The sequence below is a fragment of the Oryzias melastigma genome, linkage group LG13 (genome assembly GCF_002922805.2).
Source record: "Oryzias melastigma strain HK-1 linkage group LG13, ASM292280v2, whole genome shotgun sequence".
NCBI lineage: Eukaryota > Metazoa > Chordata > Actinopteri > Beloniformes > Adrianichthyidae > Oryzias > Oryzias melastigma.
In genome coordinates this window covers 8,766,286-8,787,004 of record NC_050524.1, presented here as the reverse complement: position 1 = coordinate 8,787,004, position 20,719 = coordinate 8,766,286, and the positions used below count along the sequence as shown (strand labels likewise).

At 38.8% G+C, this 20,719-nt stretch overlaps 1 protein-coding gene across 1 annotated transcript in view; it reads right to left on the bottom strand.

Annotated features, from left to right (window-relative positions):
• Positions 1 to 7,021: 7,021 nt before the first annotated feature.
• LOC112149171 (protocadherin-16) overlaps positions 7,022 to 20,719 on the bottom strand; it is a 118,428-nt gene continuing 104,730 nt past the window's right edge. Inside the window, exons 12-21 of the mRNA XM_024276678.2 lie at positions 19,687 to 19,812; positions 19,380 to 19,589; positions 17,250 to 18,116; positions 17,044 to 17,157; positions 16,764 to 16,975; positions 16,305 to 16,456; positions 14,935 to 15,065; positions 14,358 to 14,644; positions 13,926 to 14,067; positions 7,022 to 12,552 (exon numbers count right to left, since the gene is read on the bottom strand). Coding sequence (XP_024132446.1) covers positions 9,971 to 12,552; positions 13,926 to 14,067; positions 14,358 to 14,644; positions 14,935 to 15,065; positions 16,305 to 16,456; positions 16,764 to 16,975; positions 17,044 to 17,157; positions 17,250 to 18,116; positions 19,380 to 19,589; positions 19,687 to 19,812 — 4,823 coding nt within the window. The 3' untranslated portion in view covers positions 7,022 to 9,970. The remainder of the gene's footprint in view (positions 12,553 to 13,925; positions 14,068 to 14,357; positions 14,645 to 14,934; positions 15,066 to 16,304; positions 16,457 to 16,763; positions 16,976 to 17,043; positions 17,158 to 17,249; positions 18,117 to 19,379; positions 19,590 to 19,686; positions 19,813 to 20,719) is intronic.

The following is a 20,719-nucleotide window of genomic DNA, read 5'->3' as shown; positions in this document are numbered from 1 at the left end:
ACGTCCCTAAATTCTTCCGCGGCCCGGTGGCAATGGGTCTGCGGCCCGGTACCGGTCCGCGGCCCGGTGGTTGGGGACCACTGAGTTATCACACAGCTGCCTTCCTGCCACCCACCTGTCACTGGACTGCCACCACATGACCTCCAAATGTGCCCGGGCGGCCACTGAGTGATGTAAAAAAAATAAATAAATAAATAAAATTTTCACCCAATTACAAATGCCACATGCAGATGCTGCAGAAAAACTTGCATCTAGGTTGCCATGCAGTGACATTTTGGGATACACGACTGTCGTCTAAAATGTCTTTAACCTTTTCTTGCCAAAAGCATTTTCTGAGAAGTGTCAGACAGTCTCATAATGAGGCGTGGGTTCAAATCCCACTTCTGTGTGTGAGTTATGCTGTCCACACCTGGATTAGTGTTTCTCTTCCTTTTCTATGCCTTATGTCACATAGTTGCGTCCACAACAGGCTTGAGAGAAAAAAAACACACCACTTTCAGAACAAGGAGTCCTTTTTATAGATGTTTGATCCTCCTTCTGACCAGGCCGACCCAATAAGTAATCAAATCATTACATTATTAACATCTTACTTGAACAAATATATTAAAACTTGGTTCTTACAACAAAATAAATAAAGAAAGATACTTACAAACCAATAATAATTTCCAAAAAAACATAAAGTTTACTATGAATTTATAACAGACCAATATATAGCAAATAAATCATAACGGGGTCAATTGGTAAACCAGGAAGTGAAGAAAATTGTAACAAATAACAGTAGATAATGCAAAAAAAAAAAAAAAAAAACAGGTATGTTTTCACTGGAATGATCAGGTATATGTTTAATGTGTGCACACACTAAAAGATTCCATAACAATTCCCATGAAAGATTTCAGGTGATGATATACTAAAGTCACTGAATTATGTACTGCCACTATACAATAAGGTTTTTTTTGTAAAAATAAATTATTGTGCTTTGAAAATGTAATGTTTTCCACCCTGGGCTTTGAAAAAGATCGACTCATTTTCTATTTAAATGCTTTGTTTTTAACTAAAAATACATGCAAGTTACACAGACCTTTAGCTGGACTGACTGATCTTCTAAGGATTCCTCTACATATTAAACAATTTTAGTGCAAAAGTTTGAATGTATTATTATCTTGTGATTTTATTCCCACAACGTTGTCAATAAATATGTAACTACAGCACATTTTCTGAACTAAGAATCCAGTGTTTTCCCTCCGGAAATGTATTTAGACAAAAACAGGCAACTTTCCTAGCATTTCCTTGAAGAGAATGTGACTGGATTCTGAGCCAATGCTTCATGGATTTGTTTGACATCCCACTTTAAAGTGACTGACAATTTACGTCATGGGAAAGTCCAAAAATCTGGGCCAAGATTTGGTAAAAAAGAAACAAAATGGATTTAATCGGCTGCAGATTCCCACTGATCACTTCACTGAGCTGTTGAAGGTGTACTCACTTTGACACTTACACACAAACAACAGGTACAATACAAACTGAATCACAAGAAACACTTAAATATGTGACAGATGTGTTTGCTTTAGGATCCAACTGAAGTTGAACTTTACATACAGGCCAATATTCCTCTGAATCTGCTCAGTTTGTGAAAAAGGGAATTTTCTGAATATAGATATAAAGAGATGATGTAGTACTAAATGTTTTTGGGGGGAGTTTTATCACATTCACTCATAGCATTTGCTGAAATTGTGCAAAAATATTCTCATTTGTTCTAATGTTTTGATATTTGTTAACTTTTATTCCAACTTTCCTTAGGACCTAGAAATAAATGACAAACTAAAAAGTCTTGGGTTGGATTTAATGCAAAGTATTAACTGAAAAAGTAGAATGTAAAGCAACAAGTTGCTATTTTTGCTTGGATGACACTTGTTGCTGATAAGGAAATTGCTTCCAATGTCATGGTGGTTCAATCAGTTAAAAAGGGCTCACAAATTAACGGATAGATTTTTATGCAACACATCTAACTCAATCACAAATAATTTTTTTTTATTTTCAGAAAATGTTCTTTCTTCAGAAATACAGTGGATCTAAAATGAATCAAAATATTGTTGTTCGCCGCAGTGAATCAGCTTTCACCAATCCGTACATTCAGTTTGGAAGAGAGTTTTACATCTGATTCTAGGGTTGGGTATTACCAATAATTTTCAGAATCAATTCGTTTCATCAGAGCCTGGATGAATTCAATTCACATTTTTTTTGTTCTTTCGATCCACTCAATTCAATTCGATTCAATTAAATTATGAGTTTACGCGGTTTACACATTTAGACACATTTGTTTAGAAATACATAAATAATCTACGTATGGTTTTGAAGATATTCATATTCATCTGATAAAGTTCACATAGTGTAAAATTTATTGGTGAAATTATAATGAGATTATTCATACCATATAGTGTGACATGGATTTTCAAACAGAGAAGCTCCAACAATCGTTCTGCGTCTCCTGGAGGGCGTTTCAGTTTGACCACTAGGTGGCATTCACGCTACATCATTACACCTTATTCCAGAAGAAGAAGAAAGTATTAGGAAAAAAACTGCTTTGGACCATAAATTGTTACTTTAAAAATATTTCCTTGAAATAGTTTGAAAAATGCCTGCCTGTGAGTTTATAAAGATGTTCATTTAGTCAGCAATGTATGTTTAGGTCAACCTAGGGTTAGCATTAGCCGTCCTATGGGAAATCCCATTCTACTTTAGCATCAAGCTAGCTGACTTTAGCTTAGAACACAGTTGATAAAGTCTGAATTATTGATAGACTGATCTCTGACTGTGGCATTGTTTAATTTGTCTTATTTGTGACATAACCTTGAAAATAAACAATTTATTGAGAGTGTGCCTTATAATACAGTAGTCAGAACTGGAAAAAAAAGAAGGAAAATTGCTTTAAAAAATTGCTGTTTGAAAGAACAATTTGGAAAAATGGCCAAATCAAGCAGGTCCAAAGGAACCACGGCACTCTTTAGGACATATCATTTGGCACAAACTGTTCAGACAAATACTGTAGTCAAACTATTCTTGCTCCAGTCAACGAAACTTCTACACTCGTCAAGCATTTCTTTTTTTGGCTCACTCCTGGTGAACAAATTGCTCTGATTTTACTTTAAGAAGAAATCTACTTTTTAAATTCTTAAAACTGTTGCAAAAAATGTTTTTTTTTTATTTCACATTGATCATATCTGATTAAAGAATATGCTAACCATCCTCTTCCGTGCATTGTTGGATGACTTCCTTTTTTATGCATTCCATTATAAACAATTTTGAATGGATGCAACATGAGAGAGGAATTGTGCGTTTCTCTGATCACGGTTTCTGGTTATATGCGTGAATAATTCCATCTTGCATGTAGGATTCTGGTACTTCTCAGTGCAGCCAAAAGCTTTTCAAGTTGTATGACTGCTTATTCAAACCGGCCTCATTTGTCTAATTGCATGTCAGGCACAGTGTTTGTCTTTACCCCTTTGTAATTAAACTCTTGAGCTTGAATTTCTTCAAACATCTGCAAGCATGACAAGATTAAATAATTCATGATTAAATGAAAGCTCATCGCAGTCTATGGCGAATAAATGAATTTAAAGATCACCGCTGATCACCTGCTAATAGACTACTTAAAAATGGATCAAGTGATGTAGCTCCAGCAATGCATAATTCATTATTCAAAATCTTTTTGGACGGCTGTTGTTCTATGCAGATAAATGATCTTTACTTTGGCCATGATAACCGGCTGCCAAGAACACAAAGGATCAGATGTTGGTTTTCTTTGTTTTCAGCTGAGGAAAGACATGGTTTTGCTCATTATTTGATTAAATGAGCCTCACATTGTATTCTTTTTGTTAACTGTAAGGAAGCCTCCGACTAAAATCTGGTTTGTAATGTGAGCACTTTGCTTGGATGAAGCGATATCGATAAATCAAGTGTTGGCTACCTCACTTGGACATATTCAAAAATGGTTTCCTTATTTATTAGCTTAGAGGTCGAGTCAAGTTCCAGGGATTTAAATCATTGTTGTGACATAATAAAAGAACTAGTTTTAGTTCTGCTAACCTAGTTATTGGTTTGAACTTATTTTGAACACTGAAGTACAAACCTATAAGTAGATATTGTTTATTCATCTTCTTAAGCCCACCTCCCACTAATCTAATCTGAGCCAACATAATATAATATAATATAATATAATATAATATAATATAATATAATATAATATAATATAATATAATATAATATAATATAATATAATGTAATATAATTTATTATAATTTAATATAATATAAAATATAGTCATCTAATTCACACCGTTTTAATCTAATCCAGTACAGTATTGTGTAGTAAAGACTGATATTACTTAATCCAAATGTATTTATTTAACATTTGAAAAGCAATGAGATCATTTGATTAATTAGTATTTCATTTTTGAGGGGTTCCTCCTGTTAGATTTATAACTAAAGAAAAGATGACTAAGTAGACTCAAGCAACAAAGAAACAAAAGAAAATACAAATAATAATAATATATTTGACACACACACAAAACTCTCACTTTTACCCCTTTTACTGTGTAGAGAAAATCATCCCGATTTGTGCGTAACTTTGGATTTGTGCGTGTGTAATTCTTGATTTGTAACTCATACAATATATTTTGTGCATAAGTGCAAAAATATGAAATTCAGAAAAAAACAAAATACAATTTACGCTTGCACAAATTAAAATGACAACAGCTTAAAACTAAATTACGCACAAATCTTTAAAAAATGACGCACAAATCGCTTGTTACGCTCACACAAAACCACATTTACGCTCCAATCTGATGTGAAATTCTTTTCACGTCTCAGAGAACGAAAATATTTGTGCATAATTGATGCGTTTAAACACTGCTAGAATGCTGGGTTATCAGAGTTTTCTTATTAGCTGCTTTGAACTTGGATTGTAAATATTATCTGGGGAAAACTTGACATTTTTTCACTTTCATAAACAGATATGCCCAATAATAAATATAAACAAGTCTAAATAAGCATTTTCATTTTTATTTTTTATTTTTGAATTAAATATTTTTTGTACCTATGCACAAATTATGTTGTATGAGTCACAAATCAAGAACTACACAAGAACAAATTGGGATGGGACTATTTTCTCTCCTTATTTTACTCTTCATCCTAATACTGTTTGACAAAACATATTCCTCATTATACATAATTGATTTGTAAATATACTAAACAGGAAAAGTGAAATAAAAAAAGGAAAAAAATAAACATTCAAATCATTTAGGGTCATTGAAACAAAAACATAAAAAGATGTAAAAGAACGAACAGAAGTAGGAAGGTTATTCCATACAAACAAAAAAATCTAAATTTTTCCTGAAATTCTACAAACAAACTCTGTGATTTTGACTAGTTTTATTAATGTTACTGTGACTACACTAACTCCCAACCTTGTTAGTAACAGAAAACAGCACCGCTACAGGTTAGCCGCCGTTCTTTAGTGCTGTTAATCTATTAAAAAAATTAAAAAAAAATTATCAGATTAATCACACTTTTGTATTGCGGTTAATCACAATTAATCACAATGTTTTTCAAGGTAAATTTGATGTCAATATGCAGTTTTTGAACAAAAACAGACCAGAGAGAATTTTTAGTCTTCATTTTATTGAATTAAAATACTCTTAATTCCTCTTTGGAGTTTAACCTACTAGTAAAAAAAAATGCCGGTTTAAGATTTTTGTGGGAAAAAATAAAAGGAAGTAGTTTTGGTAGAATCAGAACAACTCATAAGGAGATGTAACGCTAAGTGAATGTGTAAGTGAGAGGAAAACAGCCGCCTGGCACTTAAGCATGTAAGCTAACGGAACAACCTCCTGTGTATTCACTTTGTGTTGACGGGAAAATGATAGATTTCATTGAGTTTACGCACACCCTTTAATTTAAGCTTGAGTAATGACTTGGCTTTTGCCCTCTTAGTCATGAGTCCTGTTGTGTATATACTGGCATGAGATCCAAGGTGCTCCGTTTGGGTCACAGCATTCATCTCATAAACCTGAGTCTGCGATGACGCTCAAGCTCCAGTGCACTCAGTGAGCTGCCCAGTTCCACCCAATCCACCTGTTTTCAGGCTGGAAACCCAAACGTACACAAACTCACCTCAGTGTGTGTGTGCAGTTTCTCAGAACACCACAGAGTTTAGGTTCCAGCTCAATAACAAGTTAGATCTTGGCAGAGATACGGAGTGGTGCTGGTCGGCCAGCAGGCGAGCTGTTCAACCTTGAGGTAAGTTAAAGACCAGATTTACATGACAGGTGCAGGAACTTTTCTCTATATACACTTACTGGGCACTTTATTAGGCACACCTATCCAACATGCATTTTAATCAGCAAATCACAGGGCAGCAACTCAATACATTTAGGCATTTAGTCAAGATGTTGTTTTACAGTTCAAACTGAAAATCAGAATGGGGAGGATATGTGATTTAACTTTGAACTTGGGATGGCTGTTGGTGCCAGTATTTCAGAAGCTTATGATCTACTGGGATTTTCATGCACAACCATCTCTAGGGTTTACAGAGAATGGTCAGAAAAAGAGAAAATATCCAGTGAGCGGCAAAAATGTTTTGTTTATGCCTGAGATCAGAGGAGAATGACCAGACTGGTTCCAGCTGATAGAAAGGTAACAGTAACTCAGATAACTACTAGTTAGACCCGAGATCTGCAGAAGAACGTCTCTGAACACTCAACCTTGAGACCGATGGGCTACAGAAGACGCCTTTAAAGCTGGTTATGTGACTTAACAGCCATTCTCTAACTTTTGCTCAGATACTTTTTCAGTCAAAGGGGCTGATCTGTGAAACAGTCTCGCTATGAAATATAAAATATTTAACAAAACTGTCCACATTTACAAATCAAACTAAATCCTGGCTCATAGAGCATCAGCAGTGCACCCACACAGCATAAATATCCTGTGTAAATGAGTGCTTTGTCTAGTCGTTTTTTAATTATCTATTTTTTTTTTTTGCTGGTACTCCTGGTATTTTTTCACACTTCATCTATGATTTCTATAAAAACTCCTCTACAAATTAGTCATGGCTACCAGTATATACACTGAGTTACTGATTGTTTCAACAAAACAAATTATGTTTTTTTTTTTTTTGTATTTGTTCCTATTGGGGAAAAAAAAAAACACCAGGTATCACTCTTGTCAGCGTACAACAGATGACTGAGGCTACAAGGGTCACCAAAACTGGACTCTAGAAGATTGGAAAAATGTTGTCTGATCTGATGAGTCTCCATTTCTGCTGCAACACTCAGATGGTAGGGTCAGAATATGAAACCATGGATCCATCCTGCCTTGCATCAAGGGTTCAAGCTGGTCACAAGGCTCCGGACCCCTCGTGACTCCCTGTAGTCAGTCGGTCATTTTGGTAGTAGGCCTAATATGAACAGCGCCGCTGCCATAGTGAGCGCCACTGCAGGAACTTTGAAGCCACCGGAGTATTTATCCTACTTTAATTCACACGACATTGGGCTTTTTTAAATTTTTTGAAATAAAAAGGTTTAATATTACCAACCTGTATAATGTTCCCGGCGTGCTTTTTAAAGGTATCTCCGCTGAAGAAAACGTCCCAGCTCTATGCTATCCAAACAATAAAATTCCCATCATCGTATATGGAGGAATCTCCAAAAGGCTACAAAATCCTGGAGGGTTATAAATGGACTCAGACATTCAGCTGTGGAATGTTCTATAATAAAACTGCTGCATCCTCACTGGAAGTGTTAGGCAGCGTAACATTAGCATGGCTAGCAGCAGGGTCGGGGTGCTGTTTGTTGACATTAACTTGGCTAACGTGTCTGGTTGTCACTTTTGTTTTTCTCTTCTCTGGAAATGTAAGATAGTTGAAAATAGATGAATTTAAGTCTGGACTCCGGATTATCACTCTTTCTTCCTACAAACTAAATAAACATTTCAGGATCCAATTGGATTGCCAAATTAGCGGTTCTGAAGACAAAAAAAGGTCCAACCCATACTATCAAAGCAGAAAGAAAAAGGTTGTAATAGTTATAGAATTAAAAAAATACAAAAGTAAAAAAAAAAAACATATGTTTGTTTGATATTATAAGAGAAAAAACTTAATATTTTAGATTTTACTCTAGTCAGTCTGAGCCTAAATGTCATGGGAAGCTTCATAGTTTGAAGTCATGTGAAGAGGAACTTTTAGAACAGCAATCACTCCATTATTAGGCATCTGCAAAGCCATTATTACAAATGACTTACTCGTGGGATTTTTTTTTACATCATACCGAGGTCTAAATTACACTTGATAGCTATCATTAAAATAAAATACTGTCTAGAATATTTTAAGACTGAGACAATACTGAGGTGGACTTTTCAAATCCTTTTCCTCCTTCTCTTTATTCTGCATTTTCTGATAATGTAGTTTGTCACTTGGCCATTTTTATACAAACTTACAAAACAAAGCATGTGATGATTGACCTTTCCTCTTCTCTTTTTAGCTTCAACTCAACAAAAGGGAGGAAATCGTAGCTGAAGTCTGTGGCGTTTGTGTTGTCTGTGAGGACAAAATGAAGACAACGATGTGATCATAAGCACTTTAATCAGGCACTTTTTTTCTCAAAACATTTTTCTGGACAAAGGTTTAATGATATGTGTGATCATCTGCAGATTATCTGCAGCACTGACGAGCTTGAAAAGGCAAGTGGCAGCTTATTTTTTTAGACATCTGTTGAATACAAATCAACATAAGCAACAAGATGCTCATTTCACTGAATACGTAAGGCTCATATATGCTTCGCTACGGTTTATATAAACACTTCTTACCTTTCTGCTTCTAAAAAATATGCCTTCAAGGAGGGCACTGGGTGATGTAATATTGTTTTATAAAGGCTGCAAGACCGCCCACACATTTATAATCACAAACAGGATGTAGGCATCTGTGTAAAAGCATCAAAGACTCCCTAATAATGGCATTTAACATTCAGAACAATGTCTCTTTTAAGCTAAATATGCGTAATATCATTTTAGTAAGAGTAGAATTGTAGTCCTAAAGTGACGTTATCAATTTACGCTCTTAAGTACAAAACACTAAATCTATATAAATTTTTGAGCCAGCTGCAAATCTTAGTTTAAAAAAGGATAAAAATCCTACTTCTGTGGGGTTCAACAACAAAATAAAATTGTGTTATATTAGCTGTTGTGTGTTCTGCAACATAAAAAAGCTGTAAGGCTTGTTGTGAAATGTTAAAGCCAAGCCGCCTGGGTGCACAGGATCAGCAGGGGTCCAGGTCTGTTTTCTTCCAGGGCACGATTTCAAATGATGCAGGCGAGAACTCCAACTCCTTCAGCTTTTCACATTCACTTAATTTAGAAAAAAATATCACACAACATTCTATTCCGATGCCTCTTCTCGAAATATTTGCACTTACTTCATATAAAAAAGATGATGAAAATTCATAAAATCTTCATGAGGAGTTTCTGTTTAAGACCACAGAGTTATGAGTACAAGAAATACCACACACTTACAGTACAAAGTATACAGTACAAGCTACAAATATACAAATATACAAATATATTCTGTGGCTCTTGCAACTCTTTAACACTTTGATGAAAAGTTTTTGTCAGGAAACCACATGAAAGCGTAAAAAAATAAATGATAGTTTTGTACAAAAATTTGACACCAAGTCAACATGAATGTGCAAATGAACACCAATTTACATTAGGAAAAGGTTTCGCTCACAAATAAAGGCATAGTCCATATTTTTGGCCTGTATTTATGGAGATTTTTATCAAAAAAGTACCACAGCTTCATTGATTCCCTAGTGTGACAGTGTGTGCTGGATCTCTTGAGAAACAGTCAATTCAAGTTGCAGCCTGTGGTCATACAGTAGAGCAGGTGTGAGACAGCAGTGACTTTGTTTTCATCCACCTGTGTGAGTCTAAATCCTCAACTCTGCCTCCTCACTGTGTTCCAAGTTGTGTTCGTTTGTGCTTATCATGCAGGCCGAAGGGCCCTGTGAAACATTGAAAGGTGTAACTGCAGGGGAACGCGCCGCCAACGGTGAAAGAGACGGCGAGAAACTTGGAGACATTGCAACTGAGGAGATGGATCCCTCAGCGCTGATTGGAGATCTTCGTAGCGAGGCCAAGTGTGAAAAAGTTCTGGATTTGGCCGGTTTTGGAGGTACAGTTTTGGCCCCAGGATGGGCTACGGAAGTTATAAGAGGAGGCGGATCGATCCTCGACTCTCCTTTTGCTTTTTGATGAAAAGGTCTGCGAGGATGAGGAGCGGTTTCATCCTTTAAACGGGCTATTTCTGTAAAAACGTTGGCTAAGGGTTGGAACTGGGGACACCAGTTGAGCAGATAGTCCCAGTTGTAGCTGCCCCTTAGCTCCTCATCACTGGCCACGATGGCCGTGAGGCAGCCATCCACAGCGGGCTTCCCATCCTCAGGGAAAGCATAGTTCTTGGAGTGGGAGATGCTGAGTCCTCTACCCACACCCACATACCCGCCTCCTTCATCCCTATAAACCGGTACCTGACCAGATATTAAAGTCCCGTTCAGACCACCTGATTTTTTCCCTTTGAACCAATCCACAGAGGGCTCACAGGACACATCTGACAGCTGGTCAGAGTCTTGCTGAATTCCAGAGTCCGGACCTCGAGCAGAAATACGCTCCTGCATGGAGGAGGAGATACTCGACACTCGAGGGTATTCATTGATCATCCTGATCTCGTCATCCTCTGCTGCCTCTGCAGAGCCACGCCCACTGGAGTGGGAAGGGTCCAGGGATCCCCCACGGGTGTACGGACCCCCGCTGCTGCCAGTCTGATCCGCTGCGTATCCAGGCAGAGCCTGGTGGTAAATCATCTCATTTGCTGCCAGTTTGGTCTCCTCAAGATTGTGCAGCAGGGTGCCCGGCTTTGAGGTTTGTTTATGTGTGGTTTGCTCTCTTTTATGGCGCCTTAGTTTAACAAAAAACAGCACCACAGCAATTAGTATTAGCATAACTATGGTCCCAAGTGAAACTGCAATGACGCTGACGAGCAGCATGTTCATGTCTGTGCTGAAACCAAATGTGGTATGACTAACGTCTATGGTGACTTTGGCCACCGCGGTGCGAGAAGCCCCTAGAGGGCTGTGAGCGGTCACCTCCAGGGTCATAAGACGCGTCTCCCTTTTAGAGCGACCCATGTGTCTGGTGTTGCTGTCTGTTTTCAAGGAAATCGTTCCAGTTGAGCTGTTGACTTCAAAGTAAGGCGAATATTCTGATAGCGAGTACAGGACGATGCCATCGACCCCTCCATCCTCGTCTCTGGCTTGAACCGTGCCAATGACCTGACCTTTTTTAGCTCCTTCAGGGACTTCAAACAACAACTCAGAAGAAGTGAAGACGGGATCGTATTCATCTTCTCCCGTGATGTAAACCTGAACTGTCACAGTTGCGGAATAGTTGCCGGCGTCCACCGCTACAGCCACAAAACGAAAGGAGTTCATCTTCTCAAAGTCAAACGCAGAGCGAGTCCGTACTTCTCCTGATGTTTGATTGATGAGAAATCCCTGTCCTCCTTCTTTAAGGGTATCTAACATGTGATACGTCAATCGTCCAAAAACACCTCTGTCCTGGTCAATAGCGTGGAGGACGGTTACCAAAGAATTTTGGGGCTTGTTTTCCTTGATGCTTGCAGTGACGTGCTGAAGGGGAAAGAAGGGCTTGTGGTCGTTGATATCCTTGACTTCAATGTGGACTGGCGCTAAAGCATAATGTCCCTGTCCATCAACAGCCTGGACAACAATGGTGTGGGACAGCTGTGTCTTGCTGTCTAAAGGTCTTTGCAACCTCAAGGCTCCAGTCCAACTGTCCATCTGGAAAAGATGTGTCTCGTCTCCTGAGCTTATAAAGTATTGCACCTCTCCATTGGGCGCAGAGTCTGGGTCAGTGGCGGATAAATGCAAGATCTCGGTCCCAGCTGCAGTGCCCTCACTCAGAACAACGCTGTAATCGGTGCGGCTGAATGCTGGAGGGTTATCGTTGGCATCTTTAACACTTATTAGGACGGACACGCTTGAACTGCGCTGAGGGATTCCACGATCTGATACCACGATGGTAAGGTTATAACTTGGCAGATCTTCAAAGTCCAGCTTCTCCACCAGGATCAGGCTGCCAACCGTCTGGAAGCCACGCCCCTCTAGGAAGTGCACGCTGCTCTCAATCTGGAAAGCATTACCGAGGTTTCCACTGGCAATGGCAAAATCAAAACCGCAGTTGTCCCTAAACAGGTCTCCATCTACTGGGTCTAAGGTCAGAACAGTGGATCCGAGAAGGCCGTCTTCAGACACTGCGGCACTGTACTTTGACTGCTGGAAGATGGGGGCGTTGTCGTTGACGTCGGAGACTTGAATCTGGACTGTGGTAGTGGACGACAGAGGAGGAAAACCCTGGTCCTGTGCCTCAACGACCACCAGTATGGAGGGATGCTCATAATCAAATTCTGTATTTTGCCCTGTGAAGAGGGTGCCTGTGGAAGAAAAAAATCTGTTCAGTTTCAACACAAACATTGACTTAATTTAATATTAAAGGGCCTATACCATGCAAAAAACTTTTTGAGCTATTTTTAATTTTCATTCCTCACTATAAACGACCCCAAAGCAGTATGTTGATCCATTCCCATGTTTTTGAGTAATCCTCTAAAAACATGTGCTTTGAGCTCCAGCCCCTCCCATACCCTGATTCACGAGTGGGTTCTCACGAGCTGATGTCACAAAACGAGAACAGCCCCTTTTGAGTCTGCACTGCGAGAACAACCCCCCGGGGTAACAAAAAGGTATAATTTCTCCGCTAGCTGAGGACCGCTAGCTTTGTCGGTCAGCTGGCTGCTAGCCCCAGCCATTGCCATAACCACTGCAGTGATGGCCGGGGCTACTAAAGACAGATATACAGTACGCACATCCATCTTTGCAAAAATTCAGATGTTGTGGGAAAGGCGCAGACACTATAACAAGCCGACTCTAGGATGAAAAAAACCTCAGGAAACAATTCAAATTTCATAAATACTTTGTTCTCTAGTGTGCCAAAGGTAGTATATGATCATATGTATGGATATAGTTTACTGAAAGACTTAAGAAAAGCAAACTATCACCCCTTTAACTATGGCAGCTGTCGTTTTTTTTTTACATCTTTTATATATGCTTTGAGCTACGTTTACACCAGGCTCAGAAACGTACATTTGAGCGACTACTTCCAATGACAAGTTAATGTAAACACACGCATATCTGCATTCCGGGTTTTGTGTTCATGCGGTGCTACACAAGTTATTAAGTTAGTTTTCGGCTCTACGTACAAACATTTGGCCATTGAACGTGCGTTGAAGGTTAAACCAGTTGAACTTTGACCAATTAGGGACTCAAATTCCGTAGTGACGTCTTTTTCAAAACATGGAAGTACCAACCATATGAAAATTGATGATGAAGACAAAAAGAATAATTGCTCTTTGTGCCCAGACAGAATTATTTGACACCAAGTCTTTCATATATCGGAATAGAGCAATGAAAGAAAAAGCTTGGAGCAAGATTTGCCAGATTTGTACCTCTTCTACATTTTGCACCAAGGCTGTTCTAACTCCGAGTCTATGCCGTAGTGTTGAGTAGCGACAGACTTATGTGAACACCATATGCTAACAATGCATTCAAGAATGTGTGTTCTTGAACATTGATCACATGACTGGAATGTACATAGCATAAGAACAATCAGTATTTTTAATCGTGCATCTGGGACTAACTATGTAAAATCTTCCTTATAGTAACTTTTAATGAATAAAGTGAAAATGTATTATTTTAACCATACCAACAACCTATGCAAACATCTAAGGGTTTGTTATAACTGCAAATTTACCATTGTTGGGGTCAATGTAGAACACGCCTTTTGTTGATGACATGACTCTGTATGCTATCTTTCCATTGTCCCCAGAGTCTCGGTCAGTAGCCGTAACAGTGATGATTGCACTGCCTGCTGGAAGATGCTCTACAACAGTGATCTGAAAGGAGACAGGGTGTGTAAATGTACAAAACCATTTCCTGTACCCAAAAGAAATCACTCTGTTCTGAGTCACTGGGACATTCTCCAATTATCATCTGAAAAAGTAGAGTACACTTTGTCCATCACAAAATGGCAAAAAGCTTTTACTCTGGGACACACAAGCATTCTCAAAACCAAGACTGAAAACTTGAAAATCTTCTCTAAAAGCAAAAATGCTACTGATGTTGAAACTGATTAAAATAGAAATTACTAATAGGATAATATGTGATTTATTAAGAGTCTTTTTACCTGATATAAATCCTGAGTGAAGGAGGGGGCGTTATCATTGACATCGTCCACCAGCACTGTGAGGTTTGCTTCACTTTGATGTGCGGAGTCGGACGTGCGGACCGTCAGGGTGTACCAAGTCCTTTCCTCATAGTCCAGCTGTCCCGTTAAAGACACCCCTCCTCCAAAGTGGTGAATCCCGAACATGTCCTGGCTGCTTCCATCCAGGTGTATTGTGTAGGAAAGAGGAGGTCCAGAGTCCACATCATTCCCTGTTACTTGGGTGATGACTGTGCCAATCAGAGTATCTGCAGGTATATTAAAAACGGAACAAAAAAGAAGAAAAAAATCTGAGATTTAAGTTGCAATTTAAATGAAGCAGAGGAACTTATTTATAGAAGGGAAAAAAATGAAGAAATATCCTGTATTGGACCCTAACTTAAAAGACAGGAAATGAAGAGAGAAGCACTGGCAATAACTTGTTTCATAAAAAAAAGGTCAGATTTTTCTCACTGAGCCCTTCTGGGTGAGTTTCCAGGCAGTGTGTTGTGAGGCTTTAGAGTAAGAACACTGAATTGACTTCCACTGCCAAGCTTACCCTCAGGAACCCGGATCTCCCGCGGCAGAGGAATCATGGGACGGTTGTCATTGAGATCCACGATGATCACAGTGAGAGTAGCAGAGCCAGCGAGCCGCGGGGTCCCTCTGTCTGTTGCCGTGACGACAAGCCTCGTGCCACAAAATGAAAATCAGCATCTGAACTTAATTTGAACTTTGTTGCATGATGTTTATTTCCATCTTACTTACTGGGTACAGAACTTAAAGAAATGGTCTGCAATAATGCGGAAAAACAATCTAAATTCCAACCCAGCACATTTAAAGAACAACTTTTGATCCTGCATGATCAATGGACTTTAGTTTTTTCCTCTAGCATTGTAATAATTATTTACTCATCAAGTACAAATTTGATGAAAATGTGGTTTTCAAGCATTTTTTGGGACAATTTGGTTTATGGGACATTTTAAAAACATGTTCTTGCAGTGTTTTCCTGATAAAAACGAAAAAAATTAAGCTTGAAATTGAATTTCTGATTATTTCTTTATTCAAATAGTTGTGAATCAGAAGCAGAGGAAAATAAAATGCAGTTGGAAAAAGCTTGTAGCTGTGACGTAGAACCTACAACAGCTCCGTTCTGATGCATTTGCTTGTAAACGAATAGATCCTTGTACGTCTTTGTTTTCCCTGTCTGAGCTAAAAACCACATCCCCCCCTCCGTAGTCCACCCACTATGTTGATCGGTGTGTGTGTATGTGTGTGTGTCTGTTTGTTGTTTGTGGGTTTATTTTCATTTCTAAGGTCTGTTTAGGTACAAAAATATGTTTGCATTTGTCAATCACTGTATTTTATCGTGAAAAATCGGTTATATTTTGAAAATTTATCGTATTTTCTCGTGTGTCTTGGCATAACTTGCATGAACGTTTCCTAAAATTACGGTAGTCTTAAATGTCATAAATAGACCAGACGGCGAAACAATCGCGGCATTGCAGGAGCCGGCCGTGGAGGACCGCGGTGCTTTACGTCTGTTGTGAACTACACCATAGGTTGACAAAAGCGCCAAATAGAAGCGCCCTCTGTTTCGCAGCGCTTCCATGTTTGGTATGAACCCAGCGTTACTCAGCACCAATTGTCCTGCCCACAACTTAGAAGTGAATTTATAATGAACTACAGCTGATCTGCAGAAACTATGTCCTTGAAAACGACATAATTTTTTAACATTTTGGCTAAAAATGACACAATCATAACTAAAAGACGACCGGGAATGATTTTACAACAGATCAAAAATGATTGGAGTGGGACTTTAAGAAGAAAGTTTGGTCACTTGATCGTCTTTTTTTGATTTAAAAAAAAAAAGCAAACTTTTCTAAAATGCAGAGATGAACAAAAAAAAGATTCAACAGAAAAACTCACTTTGTTTGAGTCCAGATCTCTCTATCCATTATAGCTGCTGTGGAGATGCTGCCAGTCAGGGGATCTATCTTAAATAAGTTGCTCCTTGACGATGACCTGATGGAGTAAGTCACCTGACCATTTTGACCCTGGTCCAGGTCATTTGCCGCAATCTGTGGAAATTACCACCACGTTATGGAAACAAAAACACAGAAATATGAGCAACAGCTGTTTCAGTGAAACGTGAACTGGTGAGCAATATTGAACTTGGATGTCAAGAGTTCATAAAAAATTAATATGGCGTGTACGGCCCTCATTTGGGACTCTGGGATTACATGGAGCCTGACAGAGTCATTTCTCTGTAGAGCCATACCAATCTGTTACCTTATTTTAAGTTTTAACTGTTTCTTTTTAATTCCACGACCTCAGACTTAAACAACAGCCAGTCATAACAAACATGTGAGGGACGAGCTACTGCACCTGAATGATAGGGAAATCATGACTTTGAGCCTCTCTAATGAACGCCACATAGTTCTGCAGCTGGAAACGTGGCAAGTTGTCATTGACGTCCTGCAGTATGAGGTTGACAGCCATGTAGGAGCTGGAGGACGCCGTCTCAGCTTTCACCACTAGGCGGAGTCTGGGGGTCTCTTCAAAGTCCAGCCCTTCAGATTTCTGGACCCATATTTCACCTAATTCACAAAAAAATAAATTGGTATTGTACTGTAAGTTTGAACTGTGATTGAGTTGGAGTTCTCACCGGTGATGGCGTTTATTCCAAAGGCGTCCATCTTGTTTCCACTGAAGATGCTGTGGCTGATTCCGCTTTTGGAGCCGTCAGGATACTGGGCTTGAGTCTTTGTTACCACTGTGCCTTCACAGGGGAAAACATTTCCGTTTAGCCTTTTCACATTTAACAAACACAAATAATCCAGCGAAAAAAAACAAACAGTATATCAATCAAACCTTTTACAGCGTTTTCTTGAAGACTGACATCTCTGGCCACACGGGAGAAGCGAATCCCCTGGTAATTCTGCTCCCTGATATATATGATAACTACCCCCAAGGAAGACTGAGCCGGTTTTCCTTGGTCCATGGCCTGAACTATCAAAGTCCTTTGGCTTTGGGTCAGGCTTTGAGGCCTTTCTGTGGCCTGTATGTCCCCCGTCAGAGAGTTGATGGTGAATCCCCGAACAGGGTTGGCAAAACGATAGAAAACAGATCCGTTTGCTCCAAAGTCTTTATCCTCTGCCTTCATGGTGGCCAGCACTCGACGAGTAGACAGGCTGCTCACAGAGATGTTCACAACAAGTGGGTCTTGAACAAAGAAGGGGGCGTTGTCATTCACGTCCTGAATGTAGATGGTCACTTGAGCGGTGGAGTTGCGTGGGTGTGCAGGGGAGGAGTCTGTGGCACACACCTCAAAGGTGTAGGAGGCCGTCCTCTCTCTGTCTAGAGGTGCTGCTGTGATAATGCGGCCTGTGTTCTCATCGATGACAAACATGCTCCTGGACCCTCGGCTCAGAAAGTACATCACCTGGCTGTTGGGACCGAAGTCCGCATCCGTGGCTTTCACCTCTAAAACCAAAGAACCAATGGGAACGCCTTCGGAAATGTCCGCGGTGTAGCTGCTGCTCTGAAACTGTGGGCTGTGGTCATTGATGTCCAACACTGCAACCTCCACCGTGGCGGTGCTGCTGAGGGAAGGGCGGCCTTGATCCTGCGCCACGATCGTAAGAGAATATCCAGCTGTCTTCTCGCGGTCCAGAGGCCTTGAAGTGTGCAGAACACCGGAGTGTCTGTCCAGGTGGAAGTCTCCAGATGGATCTCCGGCTGCCGAGGGAGGAATTTGTACTTTGAATGGAAAAGTCACAAACTAATAGATCTGAATAAGTGGAAAAATGTTATAAGCGTTTGTGAGTCATAATTCAAAATGAAAGTCAATTTTGGAAATGCTTTTTCATTTTCATGATGTACCTGCATCACTTGTCTCTTAAGTGAAAGGAATTTTTTTTTCTTTTTCATCTACAACACAGCTCATTCTGTAACTTCATTAAACTGATAAAGAAAATGGCATTTGACATTTCATTTTTGAAAAGTTCTTTAGTAAATTTGTACCAACATTCAATTAGAAATATCAAATTTAAAAATTAAATTGGATAAACAAAAATGCTTTTTCATTTTCACAATGTAACTGCGTTACTTGTCTCTTAAATAAAATGAAAAAGCAATTCTTCGAATAGCGCAGCTTGCAGACTTCAAACATGAACAGAACAACGTAGAATTTATTTATTATGATTCTCAAACCCAAAATAAAATCCAATTACAATAAGAAGTTAAACAATCAATGGCGGGGCTCGAACCGCAGATATTGAGATGGATGGCTGTACGGCTGACCACTCTGCTACCGTGTAACTTATGAAGAGAAGTACGATACACGGATTAGTATTGTATCCCAATCTTAAAGTTTTTTAAAAATATGCCAGTTAATTGTAGATTAAAAGACGAATCTCAGTTTTTCCTCCTTTCCTTCCTTTTTTCTCTTTTCTCTATATAAGTCAATGAGAACGGCATATCATTTGCCGATAGCATCAACCAAAGCTGAAGAGCAGTGAGCACTGATGTCATCGTGGTGCGCCCCTTAGAACTGCTAAGTCAAAAATAAAAAAGCAGCCTCATTGACTTTGTCACTTTAATTATGTCACAGAATGAGCGGTGATGATGGAAAAAATTGAAAAGCCGTTTGGAGAATTGTTTTCATTTTATGCAGTTTATGTTGTTATATTGTGAAAATGAAAAGGCATTTCTGTTTGTGCATTTTAATTTTTAAATTTGATGTTTCTAATAGAATTTGTGTACAAATTTACTATAGAACTTTTTGAAAATGAAATGTCAAATGGCCTTTTCTTTATCATTTTATTTAAGTCACAGAATGTTGAACAAGAAAAAGAAAAAGCCATTCAGAGAATGGCTTTTTAATTTCATTTAAGAGACGATTAATAATGCAGTTACAGCTGGAAAAAGAAAAAAGCATTTCCAATATTGACTTTTATTTTGAATTGAGTCACAAACGCCTCCATAATTAAGTCATTTCACCTGCAATTCTGTAGTTTATTTCCCCACTGCTCCCTGCATCTGGATCTGTGGCTCTGAGGGTGAACAGAGGGAGAGCTTCTTGGTTTTCAGGCACCTCGGCGTTGTAGTAGAGGCGACCAAAGACGGGGGCGTTGTCGTTCACGTCCAGCACCTTGATATTGACGGTTGCTTTAGCATAGTTGGGTGGAAGGCCTCCATCTTTTGCATAAACTGACAAACAAACAAACATAAAAAAGTGACATTTTGCAAAGAATAAATTGTGTTTCATCAGTTTTTTTTACAGTCAGACAATAAAATAATGAGGAACCTGTTACGGTATAGTAGTCCTGAGACTCTCTGTCCAAAGACTTGGTTGTTGTTATTACACCTGTGACAGAGTTGATGCTGAAAGCTCCATGTGAAATACCACCGTATGTTATTTGCCCATTTGTTCCTGCAAAAAAAGACACAAAAAAAAACACCAATCCTCTCATTAAAACACGTTCAATGAAGAAACAACTTTTTCATTTGAATAGCTGAAAACTTTTATTTGTTTGTTTGTCCTGTTTCAGCATTTGGCTGAGTGCCCTGATGCCGGATTGTATGTTACAAGTAAGAGGTTTGGCAACCTCACCTGTTTACTTCACTAATTGCTTTTCAGTAGAAAGTTTATAACCGTCGTGGTTTATGTGCTTCTGAATAAGTCCAGAGGAATGCATCCTCTTTGTTTTCCTGAACCCTACCTCCTGAGAATTCTCCAATAAAAACACTGATGAAGTCTGTCAGGTGAACACTTATTCAGCACAAAGGAACTGAAAATATTGTGCTGTCATGGACTGTCAAATAACCTAATTAATCTACTACTTTTAATCCAACTTAATAGTTTCTGTGAAAAGGCTCAGTTTGAGATATTTTAATTGGAATTTGTAACATTGTGGCACAGTAGAGTCTCAAAATACATCTAAAAAAGTGTCTTTATGAAGTTTTGAGTTATGACAGACTGTCAATCTTTACTTTTACACCAAAAAGGGAGATTTTTTTAATTAAGTCTCAAACAATTAATTTATAAACCAAGCAATATGAGTTGCACATTCCCCCTGAATTAATTCTCCGTTTAATTTATTGTGATTTTTTTTGATACTACTGTGTGATAGAACACATTGTACTATGTATTAAATAGGCCACTTTTGGTGAAAAATGACTTGAACCAAAAAAAAAAAAAAAAACATAATGTGGTTAACCCTTTAACATCTGAGGCGTCGCCGGTGATGCTTAAACACAAATGAACTGTGACGTTTTTAACCGTTAACACGATCAACTGGGGAAGGCAAGTGTGGGACAAAGCTTTTACTAGAGGGCAC